This window comes from Stenella coeruleoalba (genome assembly GCF_951394435.1).
Source record: "Stenella coeruleoalba genome assembly, chromosome: 17".
Classification (NCBI taxonomy): domain Eukaryota; kingdom Metazoa; phylum Chordata; class Mammalia; order Artiodactyla; family Delphinidae; genus Stenella; species Stenella coeruleoalba.
The window spans coordinates 73,135,297-73,147,904 of record NC_137163.1 but is presented as its reverse complement, the minus strand read 5'-3'; the positions used below and the strand labels follow the sequence as shown (position 1 = coordinate 73,147,904).

Genomic DNA, 12,608 nt, shown 5'->3' with positions numbered 1-12,608 from the left:
CTTTCTGATATAAAATACCTCTTACGTCCATTGGGTACAGCTATTCTTGAAGGTGCTTAAATAAAGTATTAAGTATACTATTTAAGTAATAAAATAAGTAGTGACTTGGAAATTTTAGCACAAATAAAGACATAGCCTTCTTAAGCCAGTTTTTAAAGTGATTCATCAACAGATTAGCAAAAAGCCAATTTATTTACATCCAATGGCACATGTAATAATGACTTTTATAATATAAATGCTTGTTTATATGAAGTTATAACTCATTTATGGGACCTTGTAGTTCTAATGTTCTGGTGAAATGTACACATGTGGGTGCCCCTGGCAGGAATTCCAACTCTGTGAATTTATGAATCTGTTGACTTCAATATTTAGTTAGCCTGGCCATCACCGTAATTGACATGTTATTGGAAATAGAGTTAGGTTTTCCCTTATTTATAAGGATAACCTCCATTTTGAGGAATGTGAATCAATTCATAGTTGGCTGACAGCCAGTTTCTCCTTCACTTGAGCTCCAGCACACACTGGAAAAGCACACTGGCTTCCGAAGTGCCTTGTGAATCTGCAGTGATTAATTCTTCTCATTATTTCTCTGCAAGTTCTCGTGACCCTCTCTGATGGTTCGATCAGCCACTTAGAGTTGATGCATATTCATTCCTCTGCGCGCCTGCCGCAGTCGCTCACGCGCCCTGCACTGACTGGTGTGTTCTTGGTGCAGTAATTGAGCGGCAGTAGATTGATTGCTCTGGGGAGCTGTAGGGCCTTAAAGGTGAAAACATATCAGTCCTGTTAATTAGGAAACAAAAGCTCTGGTGGCAGGTTCAGCAGTCAGATATTTACAGTGTCGAAAAGACGAAAGATATGATGTGTTCCTCTCCATGGACCTGTTTACTTTTTAAATTTTGAATTAGGTCTGTATCAGTAGTAGTGGAGAACAGCCTTCTTTTATGAATTTTTATAGAATGCTAATTGAATATAATATTAATACTATTATCTCTCAAATCTGATAGTTTAGAACCTGAGTTTGTATACACCTTCTGTAGCATTGGCAATAATGTGTAAAATATCTTAATGTCTTACATAAATATAGAATGCTTTTGGATTGATTCTGGTATTTAGAGGCTTAATTTGGTTACAATGTTCTCATGCTAATTTCTTGTCATTTAGTAGTATGCTCTATGGGAAAAGGGTGAAACTTTATTCAACATGGCATAGAAGTTGAGCTGCCTTTATCTCTTTATCATAAGCATCCTTTGATTATTACCCCCCGCCACCTGCCAAACTGTATGTTAAGTAATACATTGTCTGGGAAAAAGGATCCTGTATGGAACGGTGGCCTCCAGAAGTAAGCTAGTTTCAACATGGACATCTATGCAGCTTATCTAATTGACATGTTTTTCTCAGGTGTGCTGTTCTTATGTTATGGTCTCCCCCTCCCCCTTCCCCTTCTCCAGTCATGAATTTTTTTCTTTTGAGATATAATTCACATACCATAAAATTCACCCTTTTTTAAAGGTGAATTCTATGGGTTTTAGTATATTCACAAAGTTGTGCGACCATCTCCACTGTCTTCCAGAAGATTTTCATCACTCCACTCCTTCCTTCCCCTAACCCCTGGCAACCAATAATTATTTTCCTTCTGTGGATTGACCTCTTCTGGACATTTCATATAAATGGAATTGAACTATACGTGGTCTTTCATGTCTGGCTTATTTTACTTATTAGCAAGGTTCATCCTCATTGTCACATGAACCAGTACTTCATTTTTTATGGCTGAATAATATTCCATTGTATGGTTATACCACATTTTGGGTTTCATTCTTCAGTTGGTGAACATTTGTGTTGTTTCCACTTTTTGGCTGTTGCTCTACTGGCGTTAGTTCCCACACGTCCTTGTCTTGTTCGTGATCTTAGAGGGAAGGCTTTCAGACTTCACCGCTGGGTATGATACAGGCTGTGGGTTTTCTTAGATGCTGTTTATCAGCTTGAGGAAGTTCCCTTCTATTTCTAGTTTGTTGAATGCTTTTATTGTGAAAACGTGTTGGATTTTGTCAGATGCTTTTTCTGCACCTATTAAAATGCTCATGTGCTTTTTGTCCTTTATTCTATTAATATGGTGTGTTCCATTGGTTGATTTTCTTATGTTGAGCATTGTAATATTTTATGGAGCTTTTTATATAATGTTCTCTTACTGTGTGGTTTTAAATAATTTGAACCAATTTCTCTACCTTATATTTCAGGCATTTATTAATACAGCAAAAGAAATTTATGAAAAAATCCAAGAAGGAGTCTTTGACATTAATAATGAGGTATATATATATATATATAAATATTATTGGCTAGTTAATTTAGAATTGAATTTTAATTACTTGGAGTCAAGATTTCTACTTTTTAAAATTCGTAAAATGGATCTATGATGTCAGTTAACAGATAAGTTTATAATCTTCTCATTGAAAATTTGTTATATGTTGTATAATAGCTAAATGTTTATGTTCTAGTGAAGCATCACTTTATCTATGAAAACGGATTAAAATAAGTGACCCTATCCATTTATTGCAAGCAATGCAAAATAATATAAATCCTCCAAAGAGAGAAGAAAATCCACTTTCATCTACACATCCATATGGTGTCATCTGCTTTGGGAATAATTTTCTAGTGTGTAAATGCGTGTGTGACGTCAGCTAATGCAAGGTGCTCTCTCCATTGTGTCTGGTGCGGAGAAGGGAGGCGTCCAATTGGAAGTTACTCCCAGTTCAGCATAGTGTGTTTTCAGGAGCCTGAGTTAGTATATGTAATTGGCAGTTGGCACTAGTTGTTTTGTTTGTTTTTGTGGGTTTCTTTTCTTTTCCTTTTTTTTTTTCTTTTTTTTTTTTTGTAAAATTATTTTGAGCCAGTTTTGATCAACATGATGAGGATAAAATGTAACTTTGAAACAGATAATTCAGAGTGTTTACCAAAGGCCATCATTTTGACCTAAATCACCACTATGCATTTGTCCTTATTTATTTCAGAATTTTTATGTGGATAAGAGCATATTATTTACTTTTACATAAATGTTTCTGCCATTCTATAATAAGACTTCTTGCTTCCAAGAGAAAAACCCTTATTCCTCCCCCAGGTGCAGTGAGGAAGCACCGTGTTAGGAAGACATTGTGTGTGCATCTCTTGGCATGTGCAAGAGAGCCTCTTTATTATCTGTCTCAATATTCTTGGCTAAACCAAACAACAGTTTGCCTAGGGTTTCCAAAAAGTGTTTGATTTTCCAGTTTCTTTTAATTTGTAGTGATAAAGTTTCTAACCCATACTTTCCAGGCTTATATGGCAACAGACCTTGAGTTAATTTAAAGGCGACACCATTCAGAGACTAATGCCATATAAATTGAACAGTAATTGGGCGTCTTTGTAAAGGGCATGTTCATTGTCTCTGACTGGTTTCATATAGTAGCTGAGTGCTTTACTGTGCCTGGCGTGGCTTTGATTGCAATGTGCTGTCAGGAGCCAACAGGCCGTGCGATTTATCTGGCCTGATGCCAAGTCTGACTTCTTGATTCCTCAAGAAGTTGCTACCAGCCCAGAGGGGGCAAAACCAATGAGCCATAGGGCATGCTTTTTATTAAAGAGGAGTCAGAAGAGCGAAAAGAAACCACATCAGCTGCTGTCAATACTGAGCTAGTGCCAGAAACCCCAAGGCTACTACTGTTGCAGAACAACTGCCAAGCACTATAAATCTGAGATTTACTGTGACGTAAAGTTTCCTTAAGAGCTTAATTTCTGAAGCTACTGTATTACTTTTCTCAGAGTGTTGTATTTTTAGGTAAAATCCACTTGAGGGAGTGAGGGTTGAGACATAAGTGTGAGTTTGATGAATGAAAGAACCACTCTGTGTGTGGGTTCTTGGCAAGCTGCCATGTCTTTGGGGATCATAGAAATTATTGATGACACAGAACACTCATATGCCCTTAGCCTGTACAGCTGATTCAACATGGAACAGAAACGCTGTCTAGAGGAAAGATTGTACGTTGTATTAGAGGAGCATAGGCTTTGCATATTTTTCTCTTTTAAAGATTACGTTTTAAACAATCTCTCCATTGTGAGAATTCCCTTAAAAGCAGCACTCTGGTTTCTGTTAACGCAGTACCTGGTATGATAAGGAATTGTTTGCAGGAATATTTCCACAAGTATTATTTTAAAAGGAAGGAACATCCCCTGAGAGATATTGTTTTAATTGTTGTAAAAATCTGCTTAGCATATATATATATATATTTTTTTTTTTTTTTTTTTTAGTTGTTTGGTAAGATTGTGCCACTAAGAAACCAGAGGATTTCTTAAATTTAAATTATACTGTCTGGTTGGCTCCAGATACATTTATTATCCTTCTGTCTTTCATTCCAGGCAAATGGCATTAAAATTGGCCCTCAGCATGCTGCTACTAACGCCACGCACGCAGGCAGTCAGGGAGGACAGCAGGCCGGGGGAGGCTGCTGTTGAGTCTGTTTTTACTGTCTCGCTGCCCAGAAGGGGCTACTCACCTATTCTTTCACCCTCCTGCTCAGCTGAGACATGAAACTCTTCGAAATGGCTTTATGTCACAGAAGAAGACTTTAATCCTTCAAATTCTTGTATAACTTTGAATAAATGGTTAATGTTCACTTAAAAAGACAGATTTTGGAGATTGTATTCATATCTATTTGCATTTGATTTCTAGGTCAATTGACGTGATTATTTTTGTTAAATGTTGTCTTGTGCCCTTACCTACGAACTGAATTGTATTGAACACTACAGAGTCATCTTGAGTATTTTAAATCGGTTTGTGTAGTTAGGTTTCCCCACACCTGTGGTTACCTAATGTTTAATATTATAGAACTGTCCTCAAAAGTTTGTCAATTTTCAAGGCTATAAGGAAAACCGAAGGACTCTTTTAATTCTGTATTTATCATTTACTTTCTGTATATATAGTTTATAACCTGCTTGGGTGTAATTTGCCAAGCTTGAATTCTTTAATGCATTTGCATAAATTCTATACTGTTTAGAGCTTAAAGCTACAGAAGCATCGTTAGGAATTGCTTGGACACTGAATTTTAAACTTTTTGACATTGTTAACAAGCATGTTCATCTTTTTCTTGTCACTAGTCCGAGAGAAATATGCTTAATGTACATTCTAAAGGCTATGTGTGTGTTAACCTGTTTTAATGCCAAAAGTTTGTTATTTGTCCACAGTTTCTTTAAGACCTCTTCAGAAAAGGATTTGTTTGCCTTAATGCAGACTGTTGGGTAAAAACACAGTATAATGAGTGAGGTAGGCGAAAGGAAGAAAGGACTCCCTCTGCCTGAGCGACTCCAGGAGGAATGAGTGTCCACATTTAGACGGCACATTATGAGGACTTTAATCTTTCCTTGAACACAATAATGTTTTCTTTTTCTTTTATTCACATGATTTCTAAATATATTTTTCACGCAGGACAGTTTTTCAACCCTTGATGTACAGTGACTGTGTAAAATTTTTCTTTCCGTGGCAACCTATAATCTTTAAAATATGGTGAGCATCTTGTCTGTTTTGAAGGGGATATGACAATAAACCTACCAGATGGAAAATCCTGTTAAAAGTAGAAAAGCTTTAGTAATTTGCTCAGTGTGGTGGTTTTATCCTTCCTTTTCTTTTTCTCCCTTGGACTATAATGAAATTGTTATAGCAGTGCAAATAAAATCCTATGTATAAAAGTGTTCTTTTTTTTTATGACCACATCATTTTTTAAGAATGCAGTTTTTCAGTCCATCCACAGCTTTTACATGTACTATAAAGCACATTTTTTTTTAAGGGTCAGGATGTTTAACAACACTACCCTTTTTAAAAATTTTGCTAGAATGTGATAAAAATCTTTTTACCGTATTGAAATTCTTTTTGTTATTGATGATGTAAGCAAGTATTTTAAGTATGAAACTAACTACTTTCAATCCGCTCACTGACTTCAGCTTTCTACCGGTCTTTCCTGAAGATTCAGCAGTGCTCTGTCAAAGCTTTGACATTACTCCTGTGGGAAGTCACCCAATGCTATCTGAGTTTTTTGCTTTAACTAGCTCCTAGAGGACAGAGAGAAAGGTGAGGGGAAATTGAGTTTCTTGAGTATTTTTATTATGAACTTTTTTTTTCTTTAAAGTGGTCTTATCAAATTCACTGATCTTACCATTCACTCTCATTAGTGGTGAGTAGGACAAGTTAAGACAACTAGAACTTGTTCTGCTCTGTACCAGGAAGAGGATGATTCTTTGGGAACTGTTTTTTGTTTGTTTGTTTGTTTTGCTGTACTTGGGCCTCTCACTGTTGTGGCCTCTCCCGTTGCAGAGCACAGGCTCCAGACGCGCAGGCTCAGCGGCCATGGCTCACGGGCCCAGCCGCTCCGCGGTATGTGGGATCTTCCCGGACCGGGGCACGAACCCACGTCCCCTGCATCGGCAGGTGAACTCTCAACCACTGCGCCACCAGGGAAGCCCTGGTAACTGTTACTTTTAAACTGCTGTTAATTTTTCCAGAAACTTAATGTGTTTCTTTTCCATGCTGTCTCCTCTAATTCTTTTATAAATCAAGTGTAAGAAGAGAAAGTCATGGGGAAAACAAACAACAACAAAGCACATGTATTTTAATAACCTAAGAAGAGCTGGAGCCCTCAAATGCAGCCCCTGCACAGTAGCCTTAACCTGCCTCGGCCTTGGGCCACAGGGGCGGGTAGAGGACTTCTCCGTAGTTGTCACCACTTTCTCTACAAGTTTCATCTGCCATTAAGGAACATATGTGATGAATCCTTTATGTCAGTCGACAAAACAGTGTTACCGTCTGGTTTCTACTCTGCTGTTTTATTATCCTTGTCACAAATAATGTAATAGTGGCACCTGGAACTAAACGCTTTAATACTGTAATTAAGTCTTTAAATGATCTTTGGTCAATTTTGGTAGCACCTATGGACATGTTTTAAGAGCTAGAAAATCAGTCACAAAAAATAAAACTTTTAATGTCTCAACATGTAACATTCCAAAGTTGTAATCTTCATAAATATAGTGTTATAATTTGCCTTCTGGGTTTAACAAAACTGGATTAAGACCAAATTTTTGGAAGAGTAGTGTATAATTAGATATACAATTCAAACAGTACATGAGAGTGAAACTATATCTTCCTACACAGTTTATTTTTATTTTTTTATTGAAGTATAGTTGATTTACAGTATTGTGTTATAGTTTCAGGTGTACAGCAAAGTGATTCGGTTATATATGTATACATCTATGTTCTTTTTTAATTCTTTTCCATTATAAGTTATGTTTTTAATTTTAAAATAGCCTGTTAAGAGGAAAATAGTTCCTGTTTCTAATCGTTCTAATAGTGAAGAGAGTAGGAATATATATGATACCAAAATGTGTCTAATCTCTCAAATGATTTGTGTTTGGGACACATTAAACATTTATTCCCTCATAGGTAGTGAAGCTCCATCTAAGCTCAGTACTAAGGTTGGCAGCACAGGGTTTGACTATGTGAGCTAAAAATTAATACCACAAAAACCCATAATAATGCAAAAAGATAACCCTGTTCCATAATAAATAATTGACTATACAAATGCATGAACATATCTACCTGTGTTTCCTGGAAAGAGTTCACATGTGCTTCAGTGTTCAAATGAGAATAGAGCCTAACCCCATAAGTAGAGTATCTCATGTTGCATTGGTATATACTGGATAACACTACTTACTTGGCTGAAGTCATGATGGGAAACTTTAAGCTGCACGTGTATATATTCAGTGTTCATTAGGTTTAGAAAATCATCAGGCCAGCTCTTAAAAATTGAAGGACAAAGGACCAAAAACCTGATAGGAAACATGGAAAAAGACAGTTCACCAAAAAATGAAGTAAAAGTATCCCTAAAATATGTTTTAAAATTCAGACAGTTAGAAATGCAAATTAAAACTGAGATGCCATTTTTCAACTATGATATTGGAAGAAGTTTAATACAAGTATGACAACACATTCTGTTGGTGAAATGTCTCATATGTTGCTGGTGGAAGTGCAGACTGATATTAGCTTTCTGGAGAGGAACTCAACAATACCTAATAGAACCAGGAGATACTTACCTGTTGACCCAACCTTCCCACTTCTAGGAAAATACCCTGATGATACCCTCCAACAATGCGAAAGCACATGTGCACAAGGTTGCTCACTGCAGCATTGGCTGTAATTGCAAAATAATTGAAAATGACCTCAGTGTCTTTACATAGGAGAGTGATTCAGTAAGCTGGTACGTCACACAATGTAGTCCTGCACGGGTGTAAAGAGTCTGTGGAAGAGCTCTGTGTACTGATGTCATGATTTCCAGGATATATTGTTAAGCAAAATGAGAAAAGCAAAATGCAAGCGTGTCTACAGTTTACCATCGCTCATTTAATTAGGAAGGCAGGAGACGAAAATATACATGTATCTGCTCACCTGTGCAAAAGAAACACAAGAATAATAAACTAGAAACTAATAATAAACTAGAAACTAATGAGACTGGTTACCTAGTCTCATTAGGGGGTGAGTACAGAGTGGAAACTAAGGCGAATCGGGACGAGTAGCACCTTTCAATATACAGTTTCGTTTAACTCAAAACTACAGTAATGTTTCACATACTCTGAAAATAATTAAAATCAACCATGATGTACCAGGAACTCAAAATGAAATAAAAACTAATGAGAACCTACCTATAGTATTAAAAAGTGACATTACCACACTGCACAGTTCTGTGGAATTCTTGCGCAAAATGTATAACGTCGACCTAGTCATTGGGAAACCTCAGACGAACCCAAATTGAGGAAAATCCTACAAAGTGGCTAGCGCTCTTCAAAAATACCAAGGTTGTGAAAGATAATGTGGCACACAGATTGGAGGAGACAGATGTGGTAGCTGAATGTAATGTGGGGTGCTGGATGAGTCCTGGAGGCAGTTCTGATGAGGGAGGGGCACGCGGGGGGCTTCTCTGGTACATGTTCTGTTTCTTGACCTAAGTGGGGGTTACACGGATACTTGCTTTAAAATCTTTTAAACTGGGCCGATGTGTGTACTTTCTTGTAAGTTAAGGCTTTGTCTCCATCGATCAAAAATGCTGCCTTATGAGTTGCTCTCAGAACTTGAATATGTGAAGTCTACCCTATCTCCTTTTCGTGGATTGAACTGTGCTCCCCACCAGCCCCCCAAAAAATATGTATGCTGAAGTTCTAAGCCCTCGTATCTCAGAATTTGTCTTTATTTGGAAACAAGATGGTTGCAGATGTAATGAGTTAAGATGGAGTCATACAGGATCAGGGCCGGTGTCCTTATCAGAAGACGGCCATGTGAATACACACACAGGGAGAAGGCCACGTGGACGAGGCAGCCTCAAACCCGGGAGCCCCGAAATGGCCAGCAAACCACCAGCCACTAGGATGAGTCCTCCACGGGTTTCAGGGATTACACCCCTGCCGACCTCTTGACTTCTGGTGTCGAGCCACCAGAACTGTGGAAGAAGAAGTTCCTGCTGTTTCAAGTCACCCAGTCAGTGATACTTTGTTACGGCCACCCTAGGAAATTAATACATACCTTACATCCTATGAATGAAGACATTTTTTGATAGGTTGTCTGTGTCCCTTCAGTGAAAGGTCGTGTTGAAGCCGTGGGTTTATGGGAGAGTAACAGCTGCTTCACTGCGTAGCACGTGTAGAAATCATCGTGAGAGAAGCAAAGTTAATCTCTAGGAATATTTTTACATCTTCCTGCTTCAGAGTAATTTAATTTACACATCCAGATGCTATTCAGAATATGAACATTTTTGTACATAGGGATTTCATGAAAAATCATAGATACAGCACAGGACTTCCCTTATATGACGTTAAAGATAGCATTTTTAATGTTACTTAAGCCCAGAATTCAGTTTAAAATTGAAGCAGATGTCAGTGTGTACAAGTGTGATCTTAACGATGATTACGATGCTGACAGTGAAAGTGGAGATGGTAACGCAAGTTCAGCAATGACATCCTGTTGTGAAAGTAAGCAAGTAAAAACAAAAAGTAGGTGCGAGCTGACCAAGAGGGGTTGGGTTTTGAGATTGAGATCCTGAGATCATTATTTATTTATTTATTTATTTATTTATTTATTTTTGGCTGCGTTGGGTCTTCGTTGCTGCGCGTGGGATTTCTCTAGTTGTGGCGAGCGGGGGCTACTTTTCATTGCGGTGCGCGGGCTTCTCATTGCAGTGCGCGGGCTTCTCATTGCAGTGGCTTCTCTTGTTGCAGAGCCCGGGCTCTAGGCACGTGGGCTTCAGTAGTTGTGGCACGCAGGCTCGGTAGCTGTGGCGCACGGGCTCAGTTGCTCCGCGGCATGTGGGATCTTCCCAGGCCGGGGCTCGAACCCATGTCCCCTGTATTGGCAAGCGGATTCTCAACCACTGCACCACCAGGGAAGCCCCTGGAATCATTTTTGATCATTTGAATATTGCTAACAAGGTACAGAGCATCGAGAACAAGAGTGAAGGCAACTAGCTGGTGGGTGAGATAGTCACCAGGGAGAAGGCCCCTGCAGTCTTCTACTTGACAATTAATTTTGCATTAAAATTGCCACATTCCAGTCCCCAGGAGCTGCTGCACAGAATTCACATTTACAAGAACGTGGAAACTGGCTGCAGTCCGCCCTCCGCTCTGTCTTGTCACACGCGCTTCTGCGTGAGTTGGGCGCAGCCGGGACACATATCCATACTTCATTTCATACTTTTCCCTCAAGCAGGTGCTGATTTGTGTTAAAGCACTAAAGTTTAACATCCTCTTTGCAATTTGAATTATGAAAACATTTGCTAAGGACTGTAATCAGAGATGGCTCTGTCAGGGGCTGTGGCCACAAAGCTGTCTGTTCCTGGGACCTGTCCTATGGAAACTTAGTATCTCCAAGGACCATGATTTATTCCATGGGACCAGCCATTACATGATGGGTGAAGCATTTATGCAACCAATGTGCCTTTCAAGGGTGAAAAGCAGGGGTCATTATGTAATGCTGTATTAGTCTGCTAGGGCTGCCAGAACAAAGTGTCATAAACTGGGGGCTTAACAACCAGAAATTTATTTTCTCAGTTCTAGAGGCTAAAAGTCCAAGATCAAGGTGTCGGCAGGGCTGGTCCCTTTTGACGGCTGTGAGGGAAGACTGTTCTAGGCCTCTTTCCTTGGCTTGTAGATGGCCATCTTGTCCCTGTGTCTCTTCACATCATCGTCCCTTTATGTGTGTCTTCGTATCCAAATTTCCTCTTTGTATAAGGACACCAGTCATATGGGTTAGGGCCCACCCTAATGACCTCATTTTAACTGGATTACTTTAAAGATTCTATCTCCAAATGAGGTCACATTCTTCAATACTGAGGTTTAAGATTTCAACATATGAATTTGGGAGGGGAGGTACACAGTGCAGCCCGTAACAAATGTGGTTATGGGTTATGGATTTTGGACAGTATGAAAGGAAGGCACTCAGCTCTATAATCAGCCTAGTCTGTGTTTATGATGCAGCTTTGGGGACCACCGCATGACATGAACAAGCTAGGCGTAGAGATTTTGAAGAATGCTCCCTTCAGGTTCCTTATTTTCATTTGTGTCTACTAAATCAACCATGAAATAAGCCCCTTCCTAATTCTGAATGTCTCACTACTTAATCAAGACCCATTGGAGGGCTTCCCTGGTGGCGCAGTGGTTGAGAGTCCGCCTGCCGATGCAGGGGACACGGGTTCGTGCCCCGGTCTGGGAAGATCCCACATGCCGCGGAGCAGCTGGGCCCGTGAGCCATGGCCGCTGGGCCTGCACGTCCAGAGACTGTGCTCCGCAACAGGAGAGGCCACAACAGTGAGAGGCCCGCGTACCGCAAAAAAACAAACAAACAAACATTGGAACCTGAGCCCTTTGCCACTTGGGCCTCCACAGCTTCATGGGGCCAGCACGCGTGGGTCTCCATGATGCTACCCGGTCTGAGGGCCATGTGTCATCCTATCAGACAGCATCGCCATCTGCAGAACGAAATTACTGAAAACGGGGCGTGTGCAGTGGTACCAAGCTTCCTAATCCTTCTTGCCTTCCCACTCCTTTCTCAACCAGAATGCTTCTTTCTTTCTTTTAGACTGAAGTGACATTCACATAACAAAATTAAGCATCTTTAAGGGAACAAATCAGTAGCCTTGAGTACTTCACCATCTGTGCAACCCACCCCTTCTATCTGGTTTCAAAACACTTTCATCATCGCCCCAAAAGAGACCCCGTACCTATTCATCAGTTACTCCCCTGACCCCTCCACCCAGCCCCTGGTGACCACTAATCTGTGTTCTGTCCCCGTGGTTCTACCTATTCTGGACATTTCATATAAATGGAAGCATACGACATGTGGCCATCTGTGTCTGACTTCTTTCATTAAGCATAATGTTTTTGAGGCTCACACGTGTTGAAATGTGCATCAGTGCTTCATTCCTGGTTATGACTGAATAATGTTCCATCGCATGGGTAAAACCACAGTTTGTCCATTCAGTCACTGAGGGACATTTGGCTGGTTTCCACCTTTTGGCTATTATGACCACGGCTGCAATGGACACGTGTGT

General features: G+C 39.7%; 1 protein-coding gene across 2 annotated transcripts in view; it reads left to right on the top strand.

Annotated features, from left to right (window-relative positions):
* RAB2A (RAB2A, member RAS oncogene family) overlaps window positions 1-9,417 on the top strand; it is a 77,999-nt gene extending 68,582 nt beyond the window's left edge. Inside the window, exons 7-9 of one of the 2 annotated variants that reach the window (XR_013824525.1) lie at window positions 2,238-2,306; window positions 4,390-6,094; window positions 6,338-9,416. Coding sequence is in view for 1 of the 2 variants with exons in the window: in XM_079901555.1 (XP_079757681.1) it covers window positions 2,238-2,306; window positions 4,390-4,485 (165 nt within the window). In the remaining variant the exon portion in view is untranslated. Of the gene's footprint in view, window positions 1-2,237; window positions 2,307-4,389 lie in introns of both variants that reach the window. The other variant, XM_079901555.1, reaches the window with a different exon arrangement.
* The last annotated feature ends 3,191 nt before the right edge of the window (window positions 9,418-12,608 follow it).